The sequence below is a fragment of the Melospiza melodia genome, chromosome 3 (assembly GCF_035770615.1).
Source record: "Melospiza melodia melodia isolate bMelMel2 chromosome 3, bMelMel2.pri, whole genome shotgun sequence".
In the NCBI taxonomy this organism is placed as follows: Eukaryota; Metazoa; Chordata; class Aves; order Passeriformes; family Passerellidae; genus Melospiza; species Melospiza melodia.
Window position 1 is genome coordinate 108,378,709 of NC_086196.1, and position 23,164 is coordinate 108,401,872.

Sequence of the window (23,164 nt, forward strand, 5' to 3'; positions counted from 1 at the left end):
CAGAAAACTCAACGCAATTCAAAGAAGGCACCTTGAACTAAAACAATTTAAATTTTGGGCTTTTATCAGCCAGTCTCTATGAATTACTTCATCAGTAGCTTTCCATCTTGTGTATGTACATGCACTAATATGAAATGGCACAAGGCTACGTACAATTTGGGCTTGTTTTTAGCACTCTTAGAACAAACAGCAGAATAAATTTTAAGAGCATGGAATAAAATTTGACTTTCCTAAAGTTAGGTCACTTCCATACAACATCTACAAAGCAGGTTAGAAATTAGCAAAGCTATCACAAACATCCTTCCTAAAGGCTTCTTTTGGGTACACAAACTCCTAATTTTGTGCCACCATGCACTGGAATGAGCAATTAAATATAAAAAGCTACATTTTTCCTGCTTAGATTAGAATCTTTTTGAGGAACACATAAGAGTGTTCTGCACTCTTACAATACCTAGAAGTGACCACAGTACAGCAGCAGATTATCAAGTGCAGTCTCCAATGGAAAGGTGACTTCCCTTCAAACAGTCAAATATCAGAAGCAAAATCTAACATGGATTCAACACTAGAAAAAGAAATCAAGAAGCTGCAATGCACTGCTTGCCAAGACCAAGTGCATTAGTCCCTGGGACCCCAAAAGCTGTGTAATGCCCCTCTTTCAGTTCTAATTAAAGTATCACACAACAAGCTTTGGCAGCACAGTGTACAAGTATTATGCTGTCCATAAGGAATTTTCAAGATGAAAATTGTCTGTGGATTCTAAAGCTTGAAAAATTTTAAGGGGTTATGAAAACACTGCAAGTCAACATATACACTAGAAGCTCCACTGGAATTTTCAAAAAAGCAGATTTTATGGTTATTTAAAAATCCACCTTCATATTTTGGGTTATGATTTGAGGAAAGAAAATATATATATATTTATAAGAAATTGAAGATATATTATACAATTCTCTTAAATCAAATAAAAAATTGTTTTTTTAACAAAGTATATTTCACTTCTCCAAGAAATTAATTTTACTATGTAAATAGCAAACCAGAATCTGTCTGTCCAAAGCATTTAATTAGAACAAGAAATGGTTTTGAAGTCTACTATTTTTAAAAGAGTTAACATGATGAATAATTTTTACTAATGCTCCTAACTCATCAATTCTAAAATATGCAATTGTACACCACAGCTCGTGATTCAGACAGGAAATTCTTTCTTCAAACCTCTCTGGGTATTCTATGACTCACAGAACAATTGAGGTATTTCCAAGGGTTTTCCTTTAAATATCCTAATATATTCTTCTGTAGTTTAACATTTTTCAGATGTAACACAAGACTAAATCTGAAGCCAACTGCAACACAAGGCTTAAACAGAAATCACAAGAATAAATATCTCTGATAAAGTTACTTGCACTTAGGCAATGTGGGCCATATACTCACCAATAAACTTGTTTTGCATAGTCTCTAGGAGAGCTTGGTGGGCATCCTCTGTTTGCAAAGCACATGAACATTCTCTGGCCAGTATGGTCCTCACAAGGTGCTCTCCACAACCTAAAGAAATATCAAGAATAGTCAAAATACAGATATGACTTTGAAGAAACCCTGTAATTAATTTATATCATCACATTAATTTGGCTGTGATTATGCAAAATAATGACAGTTTCTTCACAGTGATGCAAATGACAAGTGTCTGCCATACATTTTTATTTTTTGAAAAGGTTGACAGGAAGTCACTCAAAAATTCAAGTAAGTCAGTGGTTTTCTCACAACTTTCCTGAAATTTTGACTCCACAAAGTCATAAACCAAACAAAAAATAAACAAAAATTACAGAAAGAAGAAACAGCAACACTGTCTCTGACTTAGCATCTCTATCCAGATAAAATCCTCTTACTAATCATTCTCTTGGGAACGATCCTTGCATGCAACTCTCTCCTTTTGCATGACAGAATATTCTCCTTAGTCCATCTGATTCAGCCTTTATCAACAAAGGAATACAAAAATTCAGGCATTTTTTTTGCCAAAGTGGCTGGTCACTGGACTCCTAATACAGATTCCTGTAATTTTTAAAGGTGTGTCCTTAAGAAATTAAAAAGTTTCTGCAAACAATCACTTATTGCCTCAGTGTTTTCTGTACCTATCCCCTGGAACCTCTTTTTGGTGAAGACAAGCAGGTCATTACTGCTACTCTTGCTCTGTAGGAACACTTTCACACCTGCTATTTTGTCTCCTACACCCTTTGCCCTTTGTGTGCTGTGCTTTGGGACATAGAGCTGCAGCCAAATGGCACCATGGATGTTTACTGGACCAGCTGGGGTTGTTGGGCAGAAAATTCACTGCTGATACCTTCTCCATATAGGCCAAGGTCATTACACTACTTATGCCTCCTGTTTTTGACATTTTTCCTTAATGGCAGGGGAGCAGACAAAGCAGCCAGAAGAGGTTTAACCAAGAGCCAGGTGAACTGTGTTATCCAGTTAGGAAAGGAAAAACCACAACTAATGGAGAGTTGTGAAATAACAACGATCTCAAATTACCTAAATCTAAGTGACTGCATTTTGATCAGATTTGTGACTTATCAGGACCTAAAACTACATTTGAACCAGAATATATAGAGAGAAGTCAAACACAATCTGTTCACAATTATATATAAATATTTTTAGCATATTTCTCATTAAATACAAGATGATGCAAGCACTGGAATAATAAAAAAAAAATCTGCTATAATACAGTTGGACTTATTAGCTCAGGTACAGAGCTACATAAATACACCTACACAGCCTCCTGAAAAAAATTTATGGCTGGAAACAAACTAGTTGCTTCCAAGTAGCAGGGAGCTGGAGCTGGTAAGCCATCAGACCTAGGCTGGCTTCACACAAAGGCAGCTCAGTCTCCACAAGTAACTCACACTTTACTGGAAGCACTGACAAGCCCAGAACAGAGACACTGGCTGAAGCCAGCCTAGATGTGGCATAAAGGAAAGTTTAATAATTAAACCCAACCCCAAGTGGCTCCAGAGCAGCCTGCTGAGTCTCTCATCCCTGTGCCTATGCTGAGTTTAGAGCACTGGCTGCTGTGGGTACAGCAGGGCACAAACACGTTGGCAGGTCTGGCACTGTGTGTTGCAGTGACTCACAGACTGGTTCCTAGTTCTTCTCATCATTTTAAACCCTAACATGGCAACCTACTCAAAGAATCTCCCTCTCTGGCTGCTTGACACACAATTATACCCTTCCCCTTAAATGCACAGCGAGTTTCCACTGTTCTTCAAAGATTGCTAATACAGAAGGGAAAAAAAATTACCCCCCCTCATTTTCACGATTGAGAAAAACCTCAACCCCACCCCACCACCCCCCCCCCAAAAAAAAAAAAAAAAAAAAACCACCAACCAAAAACCAAACCGAAGAAAAAACACCAAACAACACCCTCTGGAACACTATGGATGCATTAGATGATTAGATGTCAGAAAATCAGCCTAGAGACCAGATTGCTCAAAAATTGTGTACACATGTCCCAAAATCCTGCTATGTTCAATCTTCACAAAAATACCTTGGTCTTCAGTTCTGTGTCCCTGCTAATGGGAAGTGTCTCCTAATTAATGCAATTCAGCTAAACTGAGTTCTTTGAAGTGGGACACTTTGGCATTGAATCTACATACAACTGGCACAAGAGAAACACAAAAAATGTTTTGCATAGCAAACAGACTGAGTAAAATCCAGTTACAAATTTAGAGGAAAATGAAAGAGCCAAAATACTACAACAACTACACAGCCAAGGGAAGTTGTTCTTGAAAGCACAAGGGAGAAAGTGTTTTCATTGAGACTGACAAGTTCTCAAGTTAATGAAAGAAGTGTCCTGGTTAGGAGATAATCTTCAAGAGGCTCATGGAATACAGCAATCTCATCATCTTCTTACAGAAGGGTCTATCTATTCATTTGCCTCATTATATTCACACTCTGAAGCTTCTGTCCACAATAGAACTGTGAGTTACCTACTATTTATTCCAAAGTGATGGATGAAGAACATGAAAAAAACCCCACAAGATGCATTTTACCCATAGATCACAACATGGACTTTTTTAAAACTAGGAAACTTTAATCACTATGAAGTTTTGCTGTAAAGAATAAAAATAAAATTAAACAGGCAGATGTTCTGGCAAAACCTGAGAAAGCTGTTTTTTTCTTGAAAAAACCTGTTAGTACCATTAAAGTATAACATGTAACACCTTTAAATATAACTATATATATAAGAAGCAGGGGACTTAGAAGAGGAATCAAACAAATGAGACACAGAAATCAGAGTGAGCCTATGTACCTTCAGTGCATCAAGTAATAAAACCAGATGTTACTACTTCACAATTTTCAAGAATTTCCTAAACTGGAATTAAAAAAAAAAACAACAATGGCCATTTTTTAGCATGACGTATAATGTTATTTCCCCCCCCAGGAGAAAGACTTTATTGAAGAGTTCCCATAACATCAAGTCTGCTCCAAAAAAAATTCAGAGAGAGAAAACTTAATATAGCTAAAGAACAGCTGCAGCCCACATCCCCATCCAGGATCAACCACAAGGAAAGCAGCTTTGAAATTCTACTAACACATCACACATCTCTACATCCCCACAGACAGAGTCATTTCTTTTTGTCATATTTATGTCAACCTATAAGGCAACAAACTTACAGCCTGCTGCTGGCAGTGTATGTAAAAATCTTTCAGCACATCACTCGCTGGCAGTCTGCAGGGACAGATAACTAAGGAAAACAATTTCCCCATTTACAAAAGAAAAATTTGTTACTGTAGTTTTTGATGTAGGAACATCTATTTTTGAAGAAGAAAAAAAAATCTAAGCAGTATGTCACATACTTTGACCAGATACAGGCTAAGAAAAAGAATTGCACTTTCTATTATCCAAACCAAATTTCTTGCAGGTTTAGCAGATCTGTATGTCTGTATAGCCTCAAGCTGGGGACAGACTGTAGGTAATACTAGGACTAGGCACAAAATTAATGTATACATTACTAGAGCAATCAAAACTGATTTGTAACTCACAATATAAAGTTGAGGGTTCAAATTTATAGTTCCAGTCACTTTAGTCTAACCACCAGCATCAGCCAACTTCCAAGAAAGTTGTATTAACATGACTCGAGAGAGCAACTCCAGTGAAAGCTGTTTCAACTCATTTCCAAATCATGCACACAAGCTGATGAAAATGTAAATCTGATTAATGTGCATAACTATCTCCCACTATACTACATTTAACTGGGAGTGTTAATACATTTGGCATTTCTTTCACTGAATAGTACTACCAAGCACAACCAAACCAACAGGGACTCCCACTAAGAATTTCCCAATTCTATATTAAAGTCTCACATACATTTGTTTTAGTAACTTTCCTGTAAACAGAGTTAAAATCATTCTATTATCCTTCCCTAGTTATGATGATGACTTCTTCAGTATCCTGAAGCTCATTACTTTTCAGAGATAAGTATTTTGCAATGACAGACAAATGCTTCCCTAAGATTTCACACATGAGTGACTCAAATGCAGACGACTAGCTGGAAAAATTTACTGGGTTAAATTACAGCTTCACATTGAAATAACTTTTATATAGTAAACAAATTACTTTCCTAACACAGTAATATTCTGCAAACATCATGTTGCCTACTTGTAACTCCTCTGCTGACAAAAAGCTCCTGTTGGAACTGCTGTTGTCCATGTTTGCAGGGCTAAGTACAATTAACTGCCTTCCTCTAGGATTGCTTCTGGCAAAGGCAAAAACACTTCTACAGAAAACAGAGTTTATAGAGACTATTTTGATAAATCGTGCCTGACAAATTTGGTGACCTCTACAATGAGGTTACAGCATTACTATGAGGGTGGTGAGATACTGGAACTGCCCAGGGAAGTTCTGAATGTGCCATCCCTGGAAGTGTTCATGGCCAAGCTGGAAGGAGCTCTGAGGAATCAGTTCTACTGGAAGGTGTTCCTGCCCACTGCAGGAACTTTAAAGTCTGATATTTAAGGTCCTTCCCAACCCAAACCACTTGAAGATCCTACAAAAAATAAACAGAAACAGAGAGACATTTTGATGCAAGTTTCTAGCCTCCTAGATTAAGGGGAGAGAATATACAGACTCCTAAAGGCTCCAGGCATTGATGGCAACAGATTCGTATGACAAGGGAAGAAAAGAAGAATGAGGCTTAATAGCCACAACACCTTTATTTTGTAAACAAACTACAAACCTAAACAAAATCCAAAAAGATCCCAGAAAAGCTGTCTTCAACCAGAAGTTTCTATTCCTGCCTGAAAATTACTTGAATATTATCTACAAAATCACTTGAAGATCATACAGAAACGCCAACACTGATTTTGAGAGACACGTATCTTGGATTATGCCACAATGCAGTGTTTCTTTCAAAGTGCCAGGCAGACCAACAGTGAAACAGAACTTCCCTTTTCTGTGGCTATGTGTAATTTCTGATAATAATACACTTTTACCTCCAATCCAAATACTCCTCATTGATTACTACAAGAATTGCACAAGAACAGTGTAGGAATCTACAACCTTTTTTTTTCTTTGTCTCTTTTTCTTAAGCTATCCTACTATAATTTACCTGTTCTGGATGTATCAGTAGTCCCCTGGAGTTACTACTTCAGCAGTAATTTGCTAGTTAGCCTATGCACAACTTCCATAACAACTAGGGGGAAGGAGAGGTTGTTATGTTTTTGTTTTTATTTTTTTAAGATTGTTAACATGTTTAACTTTTAGGTATTATATTAGACACTATCTTACACTGCATACAATTCTGAAAAAGGTAAGAAATCTAAGCTTATAATTTTATAATATAAAATATATAATAAATTTTAAATGCTAATCTTTCTGTACCAAAGAGTAACTAACATACGATTCACAGCTTATACAAACTTTAACTTGCTACAGACTTGGATCTTTCATTTGAGCTTCATGCAAGAAAATAAGGATTAAATCACTGGGTTTTTTCCTCAGCACAGTGACTTCTCAAGAAAATTTCTAATGCTTGAAATAACCACAACAAGAGGAGAAAGAACCCAGCACAATATAAGCTGAACATCCCATTCAATGCGTGCTCTGCATCTTTTAAGGCTCCTCCAATGGAACCAAGATGGCAAAGGAAAGGAGCAGCATGTCAGAGAGAAATTGTTTTTCTGCTCCTTTTGATGGGAGATGCTTTCAAGTCAGGAAATTAGAAACAGGTGTGCCAGAGGGCACACACATACACACACACACATCCATGCAGCACACTGAAAAACACGCGTTTCCAATTTTCAGACATGAAAGAGGCTCCTGTTGAATGGAAGGAGAAATGAAAATCGAGTTTGCTTTCTGTGAGCCACAAGCAGAGAGCTTGTGCAGCTTTGACAGGCTGCAGGAGCCTGTCTAGCTCTGAAACACACAGTACCTCAACAAAAAGTGTTGGAACTTGTTTTAAAGGAGTACAGAATGGAAACTTGCATTACTCATGTACAGTCAAGAATGGAAAAATTCATCTAGTTTACTCCACTGCCAAAGTATGACTCTTTGCTTTACAGAAGCTGAAGACAGAAGTTACAGGTTATCTGTATTTTATCATCTATTCTACGCAGCAGAGTCTGAACCTGGCCCTGTTGTTTCTGTCCTGCCAAGCTTTGATGTTATTTTCAGTTCAACAGTAGTCCCTGAAGTATCAGCTAACAAGCTAAAGAACTCCTATTTCTGCTCTATTTCCTGGATAACTCCTAGTTATGCCTCATGGAAACACTGTGAAACCTGTATTTCAGTAAGCTCTGCTCATCATTTCCAGCATCTCTAGAAAGATTTGAGTAAAACCTTGCATGGCAGGGATTTTACAAAAACAAAATACAGTACAATATAAATATTTAGTTGGCAAGGCACTGATACAGGTATATACATATTGAAAAAAAATAATGCATAATTCTCAAAAGACAAAATGCTGCAGTCTAGCAGAATGCACTACATAGAATGTAATAAATGAATACTACAGTATTATATTAAAGTGACATAATTTTAGGTTTCTTCCTCCTATCAGCTGCTGTATCTTGTCTTCATTCTAGCAGGGCAAGTTTTTAAATTACTGACCAACTGCCAGAAAAAACACCTGCAAACAAAGTCCTGTCCAATTCCTAAAGCATTGAGCCTAGAGGGCTCAATGGAGCACATTCCTGCTGCAGACAGAATATCCTTAGGTGATTTACCTACTAAGAAAATGCAATGGAAATTTTCCAAAAGGTTGAAACTTTAGTAAATTTGGGCAGGTTTCAAAGATAACAAAAGAAATTCAACATGCAGACACACTCATGTCTAAAGCACCTTCCCTAAGGAAAGGTAGGAAAACACATCTCTGCATTTTTAATATGGGAAAAATAAACTAAAATCACTCCAAAAAAAACAACTCGTTCAGCTTTTCTACAATTTTACAGATAAGAAAAAAATGGTTAGAGAGATAAGGATTCATTCATTTGGCACTGTAAGTTCTAAACAGTGGTAAATGGCAGATAATTTATCTTAAAAGCTTTTTGTTTGAGTTACTATGAACAAAAAAAATTTCAGATGTGTCTCTAAGAGAGGTTAGAATGAAGAAAAAATGTAGGTCCCTTAAAGAGGATGTGCTTTTTACATTCTTCATTACATTTAATACATTTTTAAAGATTAATTTCAGTTAAGCTGTAAAGAAAGAAGCAAACACTTTTACCCAGGCCTTCCTCAGAAGTTTTGCTGTTACTCATCTCTGTAAAAACCCTACACCTCTCTAAACTACACTTCTGTCATATAAAACTTACAGGGAAGAAAGTATGACAGTAGCTTATGTGTTTGTTAACTAAAGGTACAAAACCACTTACTCTCAAATCCCAGAAAAGTGTTTAAGACATAGAAAGAGAGTTCAGTCTGCCACCATCTTCAAGTCACTTTCTATCCTTGCACCTATTTCAAGGCACTGGCACAAGGCTCAGCAGCAGGGACAGGATCAAGCGTCCAAAGCAGAAGCTGGTGTTGCACAGCTGCTGGCCCTGGTTTCAAAAGTGCTGCTCAGCAAGCACTGAGCCTTCTGCAGGAAGCTACAACTTCCACATGCCTGTGATCCTTCAAGCCTCATAGATATTATAACATCAAGCCCAATTAAAATTTTAATAAGCCCTCTGATTATTGTATCCATCCACTTCTGCTTCCCAGCAAGCCTTCCAAAGGCAATTCAAACAATCATTCTGATCATTGTGGGGTCAAACCCCTCAGCTGTGAACACTGCAGAACTGTGTTTAGTTGATTAGATTCTCCATGCTACCATCCCCACGAATAATTTCTGCCTTGGGCTTCCTCTCTCTTCTCCCAGACTTTGGTGATGCTGAGTCAGCTCACACAGCACCTGATACAGCACTGAATCCTCCCAACTGCATCTGGACACACAGGCTGGATGAACTCTTGACAGAAACATTCACTTCATAGATAAATACTGATCTGTCTGGAGATAAAGCTCCCCTTCCCACCCTCTGGTTCACAGTAACAATGAACAGAACTCTTCTCCATTTGCTTCATCTGTGATGCACTAAATGACCTCTTATTCCCCAAATCTTACAGGACCAGACTGATTTTGAGAGATAATACATGTGTCTACAAAGAGATTAATTGTATCACAATATCTATTCCACACAATGTAGCTCAAACAATCTGTGCAGGATACAAGATCTGCATGTGAAATTCCTCTGGGCATTGGGACTCAGAAGGACTGGCCAGACAGACAATGCTGCACTTGTGTGTTATGTAAGGGCTAACAACACATGCAAGTTTGAAGCAAGCTTTATTATCACATTATAAATGTAATTCAGTGGCACAAGCTGCTCAGAGAAACTGTGGATGCCCCATTGCTGCAAGTGTTCAAGGCCAGGCTGGATGGAGCTCTGGTCTAGAGGAGAAGGAATCCCTACCCAGGGCAGAGGGGTTCCATCCATTAAGGTCCTTCCAACCAAACTACTCCATGATTCTACAAAACAGCGCTGGCCGGGTATTCATCCACAGGATCCTAACACAGCCATGCTGCCCTCAACAGAAAGGAATCACAAAGCCAAAGTTATGCACTACAAGTCAATTTATTTATTAAAGCTTCCCTGAAAAGCATTTACTCTGTAGATATGCACATCACTGTGGTTTGTTTGCAAAAGGAGTTTTCAAGTAGGAATCTACAGACCAGTGGCTGCCATAAGGAGACCAAAATGCTGGCTGAGGGCATAACTCAACAAATAATTTAACAACCACAGCCCATCTCTGCACAGGTGTCGTTCCTATTCCATCCTATCCCACATTGCCTGCAAAAGCAGCCATAAGAGACACAATGGACTGCAAAGAATGACTGATGTGAACACAATTTGAGCAGGAAAAGGTGGGGCAAGGAAAAGTGAATATATTAATTCCCTTACTGATGTTGATTTCAAAAACAAGAGAAACCTGGCTGGACAAAACTTCCTGAGGTTCTTTTCAAATTAAACAATTCTGTGATTCTTCAAAACACAGTGTGCTATTTATCCTTCATGGAATGATGCATTATGGGTACAAATATATATCCAACACAGCTTTTAAAGTATTGTGATCTAATCTCTAAAATGCCTTTATAAGAACAGAGGCCACTGCTTTTGTCATGAGACCTTAGCAGTTTTCTAGATCTTGGTGAATTCACCAACAGAAGAAACTGGCAAGGAAGTTTACACAGAATAAATACAGTTTGTACATGCATCCCTAAAACACTGCTGTTTTCCCAATCTGATTTTCATTCCATTCAAGAAAAGATTCTGTGCAGGAGACAAGAGCAAGACATCACCAGGAGACTTCTCCCAGACAAAAGCCTCAACTACACCTCGTAAATAAATGCGGTATTTCCAGAAATCTGACATTCCTTGTACCTTCTCAACAAAACACAGCTCTGGCTCAGCCCTGAAACCAAATTGTTTGTTAGCATCCTTAAATTTTCTGAATGACTTCAACATATGTCAAGCTTCTACCCCTTCTCTGGGATCATAAATTAGGTTGTATTTTAAATCTCCCTTGGATAACCTATGTGCCTTTCTTGTATCAAATAGTCCCTTCAAATAAATTTTAGTAAAAGCTGGAGATTTTGCAACTTTTTGTCACAGAATTCCTGCATTTTGTAAACAATGCAAGACCTTCTATCTTCAGAAATGCAATATTAAAGGTTTGCTGGCTTCAATGGCTGGTACCTAGACACAGCACACACCCATCCTTTGTATGCTTTCTATTTCCTGCTCTTGTTAAGATGAAAGAAATGTGAGACATTTTCAGTCTCTACACTTTCACTCAAAAATTCCACTTGCGTTTAATTTTCAACGTGTCCTGCATTAGCTGTTACTGTAATTTTATATTTATCTTTATATTTATTGTTAAGGTTCTGCAAATCCAAAGAGAATTAGTATTTCTCTATTTCTCTCCCAGGAAAGATACAGCCTGCCCCTTACACCAGCAGTTTTACTTTTGGCACAGTTAGTGAATGAACATTCACAATCATCACAGATATTCCAACTGAATAGGAAATTCAGTGTCACACTTGACATTACTTTGAATGAGAATATGCAAGAAGTCTTTGATTCTTATTATGCTCAGGAAAAACAGGAAGTTTTTTCTTAAAGTACAGCCAAAAAATGGACTATTGCTTCTTCTGTGGCTGGGTTTTGTTCACAAATGTTTTCCCTCCAAATAATACCCATCTTCCTGTGTTCACATTTGTATACCAGCAAAAAACACCCACTAAAGAGTTCCAAGCAGCCTTACAAAGTGTTCTGGCCTCTTTTTGTGGGGAGGTGGTGGGGGTGCTTAAAGGGGAGCCTGTTTTGTTTGTGTCTGTGTGCACACATGCATGGAAAAGCTTTTAAACACTACAGATTTGGCTTCTTCTACACTGATCCAAAACCAAGTTCAGCTGTTAATTACATTTATACTAAATAAAGGCCATTGGTCATGCTCATCTCATTTAACATCTCATTTAATTTCACTCCACCTCCACCATCATTCCTGCACAGAATGGCCCTTGCACTGTTACTGCCCAGGTATCCTGGGTGTGTCTCCAACACAACTGCAACATTCTTTGAATTTTAATACTGCTTTGGAGATACTTAAATTCCTGCAATGTTTATCCTTTAGCAGCCAATAAAGTCCCACAACAATTTTTTCCCAACCAAAATATTAATTTTAATATAATTGAGTTTATACATCAAAATGTCTCAAAAAGTTGATGGGGAAAAAAAAATCAGAAAGGCTTTACTTGTTTACACAGAAACTGAATTTTAGACTGAGAGTTGCAGAATAAACCTTGGATTTAGGGCCCATTAAACTCACAGTCGTTCCTAAGTTTCCCCATCTCCCCCACTGTGTTTTTAGAAAGTCTCCATCTTTTGATTTAGTTGTCCCAGGCCCTGTTAAACTATAACCATAAAATATGAGTTTTACAATATGCTGTATTTTGTAAACCTTGAAGTAACTTTTGAAAAGCCAAAAAAAAAAACAAAACCAAAAACCCCAAAACCACCAAAGACACTGTGTTCAAACAACATGGTCAAGTGACTGTTAGAGGTATGAAATTACCGTGCAAAAAGTTGAAGTCATGCCCAAACAAGAACAGAACCACCACCTTTGGCACACTCAGCATAAAAAGATGACAAAAATAGCCAAAAATAATTAAGAAACAACTTGCTAAAAGGCATAAGAGCTAATACCAAATGCTTCCTCAAGAGGCAAAAGCAGGAAGCCTCCCAGCAGCTACAGGACCAATAGAAGATCCAAAATTTCTTCAAATAATACACAAGCATTGAGAAAAAGCTGCAGGAACTTGGGATTACTTTTGAGTACTTGTGTGGTGACATCTTCCCCCAGCCTGCTTTTTTTCTAATGAGGCAGGTACTTCAAGACACTGAAGCTTCAATTGGAGGATTTTAGAACAAAATTAATAAAAATTGAAGAATAAAGCCTGCTGCGTTATTAACTGTGGAACTTAAACTAAAACTTTTTCCAAGGAAGTTTCTACAAAGGTAATCACAGAATAAAACTATTCCCAGCAAAACTAAAATATTATTAAAATAAAATATAAAATATTCTATTCTCAGTGATCACTAAAAAGAAGTTTAAAAGTGTAAACCAGCACAAAAGAGAAACCTTTTCTTTCCCGAAGAATTACTCAGCTAAAATTACCTGGTTTAACACACACTTATACCAAATAATTTTGAGGATACTTTTGATAAAGCTTGTGGGGAATTAGAGTTTAACTTTTTATTCAAATTTTATTTTAATTCCAAATGTGATTTGATGAGTCAGCTATTTTCTGAAGTCATGTAACAATAAACATTAAACATTACTCAATGCCCACAGCAACCACTGTCTAATTTTATTCTTTTTTTTCTTCTCCCCACAAAACAGAAAAAATTCCCTGTAAAAACTATTAGATTTGTGCCAAATTCATGACTCAAAGAAAAATTAAAATAAATAGACACGTGAAATTAAAACAGCAAAATGCTATATTGGGAAAACCACAGAAATTTAAACTGATTGTAGGTTTCTCTTATGTACATCTTTTAAATACCTTTATGTACAGGTGTAAACGTCTGAATGTAAAATGAAACATAAAATGAATGTCCATGTACACAGTTTATATATAACATGAAAGTTGTATTTGTTGCTGATTTAAAAAAAACATGTTAAGACAAAACCTGTTTGGAAACCTCCAAGAAGGGGGTAAAATCACTATCACAAATGCAGTCTAGTCTGAGTTTAGTTACATCTACATTTAGGGACAGTGGTGATATACTGTTAAGAATATAATTTTGGAGCTTTCTAAACCAAGGCATCTTCTAGAATTCAGACAGTACATTTATTTTCTAAATATTTAACAATGATGTATCTTAATGCATTATTCTCTTCCTTGGCCATGGCAGTTTCACCTGAATATCTGCAGATGTTCATGCCCCCATTCCCATGTCTTGTTGAGATCCAGCCAAGCTGCAAGTTTCATTCTTTCAACTTTTCCTACAACTTAATTTTCCATCCCTTTACTCCTTAATTAAATTCATGGTTCACATCGTTGGATGTTCATATTTTAAACAAGAGTCAGGCATCAATACATTTTAGAACTGCACTAAACATAAAGTACATTATAAAATAAAACATTATGAGCTTCTGAAATGGAAAAAAGAATGGTATTGATTACAGAGGAGTTCTCACTTCCTGTAAACATTCCTATCTCACTCTCTCTCACAGACATACACATACTTTAAAGGAAAACCAGAAACAAGAGTTTAATTCAACACCACTAGTCTGAATTTCAAATCCATGAACGAACAGATGGCCACACTTCACAATCCAGCAGCAGGCCACTCCAATTAACTGGGACTGGGATCAGGGTAATGTCATGGAAGCCAGAAGTTTTGAACCAAAATAAATCCATATATGTGTATTTGTGACAGTTGTAAACAGTATAACATTGAACTATTTAGGATTATACAAAAGTTGTACCAGCAAAAAAAGAGGAAGCTAATATTTCAGACCAGCATTAAATCTAATCATCTCCTGTGAGGGCACCAGGATGCTTGTCAGTGCTCACATGGACTTCAAATCCAGCTGACTTTGTAAAGAACAGCATTAAAAAAGTTAATAAAGCTGTCCACTTCAGCTCTTCCACAAACAATCTCAGTATTGGACTTGTGCTCACTTCTTAATTAAAACATGGTCCCCAAATACTTAAATATATTTGGTTACTCAGTAAGCATCTATTAAACTAAAATCAGTGTGGTGTCCCTTGAGTAAAAATGTCTTCTGACATTGCTGGGTTCAGTAAAACCATCCCCTGAGTAGGCACCAAAAAGGACATCTGCTTTTACTGACATCAAACTTAAGGCTGAGCATCTACACCAGTTTTCAACAGTGCAAGGCAGACATGAATACAGAGGAAATAAAAGCAATACAGGATATTCCTGATGCCTCTATCAAATTTTAAATCTGTCACCTTGCTCCCCCCACTGTTTCTGTAGCAGGACTCTAGCTCTGCACTGCCCATGGGATACAGCTGGCATTACCCAAATCTGAACTCTGTAGATTTTCTTCACCTGCCCCTACACTGGATGCTGATAACTCTGACCCCTGAGCAGCGGCAATACCACGAATTTTGCAAGCTGACATAAGCACTTATGAACAAGTGTTACAAGTAGTTTTTCTGATTGAGGCTGTTGACAAAACAAGTGGAAGGAACAAAAAAGTAAAAACAACTCCTACATAATTTCACCTAAACACTTTAGTGTTGTGCAAGGCATCAAATAGACACAATATTTTTGTGTATCAAGGACCCTGAGCTTTCCAAAGACAACAGAAGTTCTCCTAATTCTTACATCACTTTGACAATTGCTGAATAAATATTTCCTGATACACTTATTCCAGTATTTTGGTTTTGCCTTTTCCCTTTCCTTTCAGAAGGAAAAGAGAGATGAAGAAAAAATTCACTTAAATACTCATCTGAAATAGTAATTAAATATTTTTGAGGAAAAAATGCTGCATGTAGCATTTCTGTATCAAAGGACCCTCTGATTATCTCAGTCCTTTACACAAGGCTTCCATTCCCAGAGGTATTCTGCATTTAATACAATATTGGGCTAATAAGCACTTTTACACAGGAGAACAGGTTCCCTAATACTTAACAAATCCAGCACATCCTTTCAGTGCAACACAAAATAGGATAAAAATTCCCATGATTGCTAATTAAATAAAAAGGGCAATATAAGCAACCAACAAGAGATTTAAATACAATACTGACAGTAATAAATTATTCAAATTAAATGAAGCAAATAAATGATACAAATTTAGAATATAGTCTGGAAATTATGTTGGTATTTTGAATTTACAAACCAGTTACAGAGGAAGATAGTAACTTCATTAAATATTTATAAAAGTAGTAAATACCTGAAGTACTCACAGCAGTGGAATAAGGGTTATGAGCTCCTGTGTTTTCAGCCCAGCAGCCACAACCATAAAGAGCTGCCTAAGGAAAGAAGCACATTGTGCATAAAATTTAAGTGTGTGAGATTTTTCCTTTATTCCCTTTCCTTAAAAAAAATACAAAAATAACCTCAAACCAACAACAATAACAAAAAAAGAAACCCAAGAAAAATGCAAGTATTAGTACAAAAGATTAATAAGAATATCATAACCATATTGTCATTCCACTCCATTTTGCTACATCCTTTTACTGTTCTTGAGATCTGAGTGTTTGTCATAGATACAAAATTCTAGCCTGGCTTAACAGAAAATGAGGGTAAAGATATAACCCTGGTCATATAAAGTCTCTTTCACTCTGCTATTCAAAAAACAAACAAACAAAAAATCTTCACTACATTTCAATAGAGAACTACTTTTTGGACAGTGGAAAATGTCAACAAAAAAATACAGCTGTACAGCAATGGAATACAAAATTTCTGGCGCACCTCAAAACCCCCTAACAACAATAAGGTGAAACATTGTTGTTATTATTATTGTTATTATTAACATTAACAATAAATACAACTACACATAATTTATAATCGTAATTATATATAACACATCATAAATATCTGATATGTTCTTTTATTACTTTTGTTATTTTCTCCAATTCACAAGATAATTTAAAAATTAATTGGGACAGCTTCCCTAAATACTGAGAGAAATCTTTTTTCAAGACTCTAAGCATTTAAGAGACCACTTAAGGATATATTTACGCCCAAGAAATTAACTTAGTGATATCTCTGTCAAATTGTAACTAACTACAGAACATCTTCCCGATCACAGTTTTATTACACTGATGAAGGACACTAAAACCACTTGCAAATCAATGCAGTGAAAATGCCTTCAGCATTTAACAGGAAGGAAGAGAGAACAGAAATTTGCTGTCACAGCTCTTGCTTTACACTACACCTGTTTGTGACACTGAACAATCATTCCCAATCAAAAAAAATTAATTTAAAAATGTACAATGATCACCTGACCAACTCTTCCAGGGTGCTTCAGTGCTAAACCCCCACTGGAGACAGCAGCAGCCACATTTCCTTCTTGGTCAACAACAACTGCACCAACTGTATCCAAGGTTCCTGAGTCATTCTCCTGCAGGGCACACAAACAGGAAAAAAAATCTAGCAAAAATAGTATATTAAAGTCAGATCTTACTCCTTAGGAGTGTGCAAGTGAGAGCCTAGCAACCAAATGGATTTGTTATCATGCGCCTGTACCCACTGCCAAAAATCTTCCCAAAATGCTGCTTTGCCTCAGACAGGACCTTAATAAAATTTCTCCAGTAGCAAGAAGGTAATACACATCTCAGAACTGATCCAATGCTTAGATCACCTGCTTTTACTCACAGAAGTGCCAGAAGTCATTTTTTCTTAGTGGTTGCCACTTGTCCACTAAGAAATGATTCAGCAACTAATGCCACATCAAAAGGCCTCTCCTAAAAGGCCTGAAAAAGCATTTTCAGAGGCTCTGATCTTTGAAGATGTGTGATTTCAAAAAAAAAATGCAATTAAAAAAAAAAAAAAATCAAAACAACAACAACCAACCTCCCTCCCCCAAAAAACCTCCAAACCATCACCAGAAAAAACCAAGCAGCTGTTTACCCTGTGAAGAGAAAATACTGATGTTCTGAGCAAGACAATAAATGGAAGAAGCCTCAAGAAAAATATCTCCCCTAGGCCAGATTCCTTCTGCCAGACTTGTTCTCAGCTCAGGAATCTTCGGTGAATAAAGCAATTTTACCCTTTGTTCCTGTAACTAGAAAAGTTACTTCCATGACTCCTGAGGTAGATTTACTCCCCCCAGGAGCAGGGGTTTTCCTTTATATCCTTCCCCCACTCCTTAATGCACCACACTAAGTCCCTCTTACACAAGGAACAGTTTTCCCCTCTCTGCAGAACCCAGGGCAAGGCACTCACACCTCATGCTCCACCACACACAGAGCATGCAGTCTACAAAAATTAAACCAAATAAACAGAATTGATCCATCATCCATCATGTACTCCAAAGATGCACATTGGTGCTGCACAAGCCTCAAGCCTCTTACACAGACTTACCCAGGGAAATAATGCCAAAGATTATTAAGTTTTTCATATAAATATGAATTTTCTGGACTAGAATGCAGAAGGAGGAGTTAAGAAAAAAAAACCCACCAGTCAACTTCAAATTATCAAGTTCCCATCATCAATTAAAATTCCCTTGGGCATACTATGTCACTTAAGCATAGTTTCTAGTACTGCAGTGCTGATGATACCCTGGCCACACTTAATTTAAGAGAAAACACTTGGGTTAATTCTGTGTCAGTCTCAAAAGGAAAATATGCAGTACAGTCAGTCTCAAAAGGAAAAATATGTTCTACAGTACTTTTCAAGCAACTGGAACTCATAGGCAGAAGTTTCATCCTTGGATTTCACCCAGAGAAACAAGAAGATTCTTCTCTGCACCTACACCTGGATCTTCCCTGGCAAGTTCTGCACTCAGATGCTGGTATTGACCACACTCAATATTAAAACAAATTATGTCCCAACAACAAAACACAGTAACTGCTTAAAGACTGACAGAGGTGAGAAGCTAGAGATCCACAGTTGCAGCTGATAGTGGGAAGAAGGGTAAGCTGAAAAACAGAGGAAGGAAGGATCAGGAAGGGTAGGAAAAGTACAAACAAAAGGATTATGGGAGCAAAGAGGATAAGAAAAGAGCCAGCTCCCTTCCAAGTTCTAAAGATGAAAGAAAATTAAGGAACCCTTTTTTAACATCTCATGTGCAAGTGTATTTTCCAGCTCCCAGGACTCCCAGACACAGCCTGAGCTAAAACAAACCCAGCTCAAACAATACTACTCAGGGGATTGAAAAGTCCTTAACCAGCAGAGCAGGCTGCTCATGGGAAGTGCAGATTCCCATCCTTGGAGGTCTCCACGACCAGACCACATAAAACTCTTCCCAACATGAATTCTCTTATGATTTCTCTGTACAGTACTATGATACAGGTGCTGCTATCTACATCCCTGCCCTCTTACATTAGAGAATTTGATAATAATATACATATAATTCATTATATATATATAAATATTATATTATATATGTATATTAATAATATGCATATCATTGATTATAAATTATATATATAAATTCTATAGACAATTTATTATATATAATAATTGATTGATAATATACACATAATTTATTGTTATATATCATAATATACATATAATTGATTATATATTATAACATATTTATCTATTATATGTTTATACATTTTATATATATATATAATATTTATCTATTATATACGTTTATATATGTTACAATACATACCAAATATATATTTGATGTATATTTGGTATATATTCTATAAAATATATATATATCCATAAAAAATTTCCTCTTTTGTCAAATAAAATTATACCCACAACAAAAAACTTAATTAATAGACAGCTACAGATATAAAAACCTAGCTTATCAAAGTTTGTTTAAATGAGGCAATTTTGAGGCTGGACATCTTTTCTAAGGGAAGCATTGCTAAGGGAAGGTTGAGTTGGCCCACATATCCTTCTGAAGGAAATCTGTATCTCTGAAGCAAATGAATACTGTATTTTTCTTCTCAGTAATATAGGTTTGGGGTGGGGGGGAACAGGACTGGTTTGTGATTTTAAAAAAGTCACTGATATATAGGTGATGCTGTATTTTCCTTATTCAGCAAACTGAAAATCAGCCATGTTCTATTCCCCATCCAATGGGGAAAAAACATTGTCAGCATCTTCTACATTCATGAACTGTATTGGCAACCCTGATTTCTGGAGTAAAATTAAGAGTTCATCACAATTTAGCAAAGGAACTTTCTGTACATGTCCCTGTGGAAAAGCATTGTGTGCCTGAGGAGTCACTGCAAGGCTGCACCTGCTGAGAAGCCTTTCAGCGTCACACATTTCATCTCTCCACATCACATCAATGTTGAAAAGCAGAGAATCCTGTCAAGCTAGGGTCAGGACAATAAAAACATATTCAGAAAATATTAGAAAGAATGATTTAGAAAAGTATGATAAATACTACAATTCACAAAGTCTAAAATAAGACCAAACTTTATACAGGTCCAATAGGGACTAAACAAGATCCAGCCTGCTTGTCCTTACCTTTCTATTGATTGATTTACTTAGCCACCTAAATTTTAAAATTTTGCAGGTTCCAAAGGAAACTTGGTGATATCTGTTACCAAATTCTGTATCTGAGTTCAGGTACTAAATTATACTTGTCTGCTGCAAAAGTGGTTTGGGATTTTAACAATGCAGTATTGCAACCTAAATATAATCTATTATGTAGTTAATATTTTGCATGGAAAAAACTGAAAGTCAGTGTTAGAAGTCAAACCTCACATTACTTAATTTGCACCTTGCCAACAGGAAAGGAAATTAATGTATTAAACCATGGTCCAAATACTCAGAATTTGCTAAGAACATGCACACAAAACTGAAACATGCTCATCTGCACAAATGCAGAGTCCTAGCAAGCATTTTTAAAATACCCTCCTTCCCTCCTGCACATTAAAAAATTTTAAATATTCATCACTACAAGCCCCTAAGGAAGCAATTAGCAGATTAGGAGAGCTCTACCCAGTGCCCACTGAAAGATTCTGCAGACAAGGCCTTTTCCCTCTCCACCTGAGTTAGTTTTGAAATGCCATGGAAAGTAATTACCACTAAATCTCATCTCCGAGTAAAACTGACAAAACACAAAATTAACCACATTGAAGCAACTAACATTTATATGCTATTACCCAACTATCTAATTATGCAAAGCCTGATGAACAATCCCAGCCTTCCCAGTTTAACACTTATTTGGTGTGTAAAAAAAGAGCATTTTGTTTGATTCTCATGTGCAAGATAAGGAAATTAAACTATACTGTATTTCCACAGATAAACCCAAAACTAAACAAAAAAACTAAACTAGAATGGGTGAAAATTATTTAGGTTCCTTTTGCCATATTAAATGGATTTTGAAGCATACCTTTGAAAACTGTAAGGTTTTATGATCAACGATCATTTGCATACAAATGTGAGATGGAACATTTCTTTTTTTTTAAGGAAATTCCCAAACTTGCAGACTAAATAAGACAGACACTAGGATTGGCATAGTTGACTGCTACACTTAGAATTACCTGCACATAGACAAAAATATTTTCTAAATCTGTTCAGTCTTAATAGAGTAACAGAAGCACATGGAACTGTTGATTCCATGCGTATTGCATAATTCCAACTGGTGTACACATATGTCAGTACCTATGTTGAACTAGATAAAAACCAAGCCAGTTTTATTAAAACTCAACCTAAATAATGTCATTTCTAGAGTTAAATAACTAGGCTATAAAATAATAACTTACAAACACCTATTTGTTCCAAAAAAATCACGTTTATTAGGGGTTCTTAGTGTCACTTAATCCAAGAAGAGGACAACTTTTTACAGATAAGCTGAGATCACTTGTAAAAGTGATCTAATTTTAAACATGTATTTTTATTTTTAAACCTGTATTTTTCTTTTCAATAGCAAAAGACAAATAAAATTAGGGTTTCTAGCATAACTCTAAGCTATTTTCAACAACAATTTCCTCTGGTAAAAGACAGACTAACAGTAAGCTGACAAATATTTACTTCTGATATTTACTGGTGCTTGAGGGAAGAATTTGAGAATGGCATCTGGCTGAAAGAACACATCATAGACACCCCCCATGAGAATGTTTAGTTAATTTTTGTTTGTGTGTGAGTTATTTCTTAGCTAAGTAAATCAGTAAGATTCTGCAACTTGAAAAAGAGAAAAGTTTTACACCTTCGAAATTTGGTGAAGTTATATAAATGGATCTTCCTGTATGCAAATGCATAACCCTCTGCAAATGCTACACTGGGTGAACAAAGAAACACAGAAAAAAGTCCATTTATCAGGAAAAAAAAACTCCTTTAGTAAGTTACACTGCCAAGTTTTTCCATACAAACTTGGACAAATTTAAACAGCCTCATTCTTTTTAAGGTTGGCATCATCACATTTTTATTGAAAACTAATTTTTAAACCTGTATTTTTCTTTTTAGCTGGTGATATTTATCAGTAGCTCAAACTTCCAAGTAATTTCAGTCTGTTTTGGTCACAATACTATCTCTTCACACTGGCCTATTAGTTCTGATCCCATTCAACTGCACCCTGGTTAGAACATCTTTTCTACCTTGCTCTCCCCACAGCCTGCAGCACTGACAGAGGCACACAGGCTCAGGTGCAGCACAGAGTTGAAGTGGGTGAGTCAAACCAGAAAATAAACCAGCTCTGAAATCCTGCTGAAATGAATGGTCTGCAACTCCAGAGAAGCATAACTGATAAAAAAGTGACAGGGGTATTTATCAATTAAAATAACTTTGACAACATTAACTTCTAATTACTCAAGTATTTAAAGGGTTTTAAACCAGTTATTTTAAAACCATTGATGAGAGCACAGCTTTGACAGCGTGAGTTGTAGGGCAACAAATCACAAGCCTCATCCTTGATAAATAACTTTTTTCTACTAGTTTGGGGAGATATATTCTACTTTTATTTTTCTTTTAGAATTTGATTTTTCATTTCTATTTCATTTGGAAAAACTGCTTAGAAAACCTTACTTCTGCCTGTAAGGCTGCAATTGCCCTACACTCCTTGGATAGCAGGAGAATCCCATATTGAGAGCATGGGTTGGTTTTCATCCCTGCTCCATGGACAGGATGTGCCCAGATAGCTGACAAAACCTGTTGTTACTGGATTACTCACCAGGGAGAAGAGCTCTATGTGATCACCTCCTTTACCTACCACCACTGGGAATCTCCCACAAGCTCTGCACAGAACTTTGGAGCCCTTGAAATTTCAAACTGCAGGTTGGTAAGCTCATGCATTGGCATATGTTTCAAGCATTGACTCGCCCCTTATTACATAAACAGCAAAACTGCACAGGGACCCCTCCTCTCCCCAGGTACACTTTCACACTCCCAGGCTCTCAAGGAGGGAACTGAAATCCTGGCAACAGGAAAAGTTCCAGAATGAATAACTAACTTCCATGGCTCCCCCATCCTTAGTTTCTTCACAAATCTTAAATTCTTAAAAAAAATTAAAATTAGCACCTTGCTA

General features: G+C 36.6%; 1 protein-coding gene across 3 annotated transcripts in view; it reads right to left on the reverse strand.

Moving 5' to 3' along the window:
* The window catches only part of TASP1 (taspase 1), a 79,422-nt gene that overhangs the window by 23,322 nt on the left and 32,936 nt on the right, over positions 1–23,164 (reverse strand). For all 3 annotated transcript variants that reach the window (XM_063152538.1, XM_063152539.1, XM_063152537.1), the window contains exons 9-11: positions 17,009–17,128; positions 15,956–16,034; positions 1,423–1,533 (exon numbers count right to left, since the gene is read on the reverse strand). In XM_063152538.1, the coding sequence (XP_063008608.1) occupies positions 1,423–1,533; positions 15,956–16,034; positions 17,009–17,128 (310 nt within the window). The remainder of the gene's footprint in view (positions 1–1,422; positions 1,534–15,955; positions 16,035–17,008; positions 17,129–23,164) is intronic.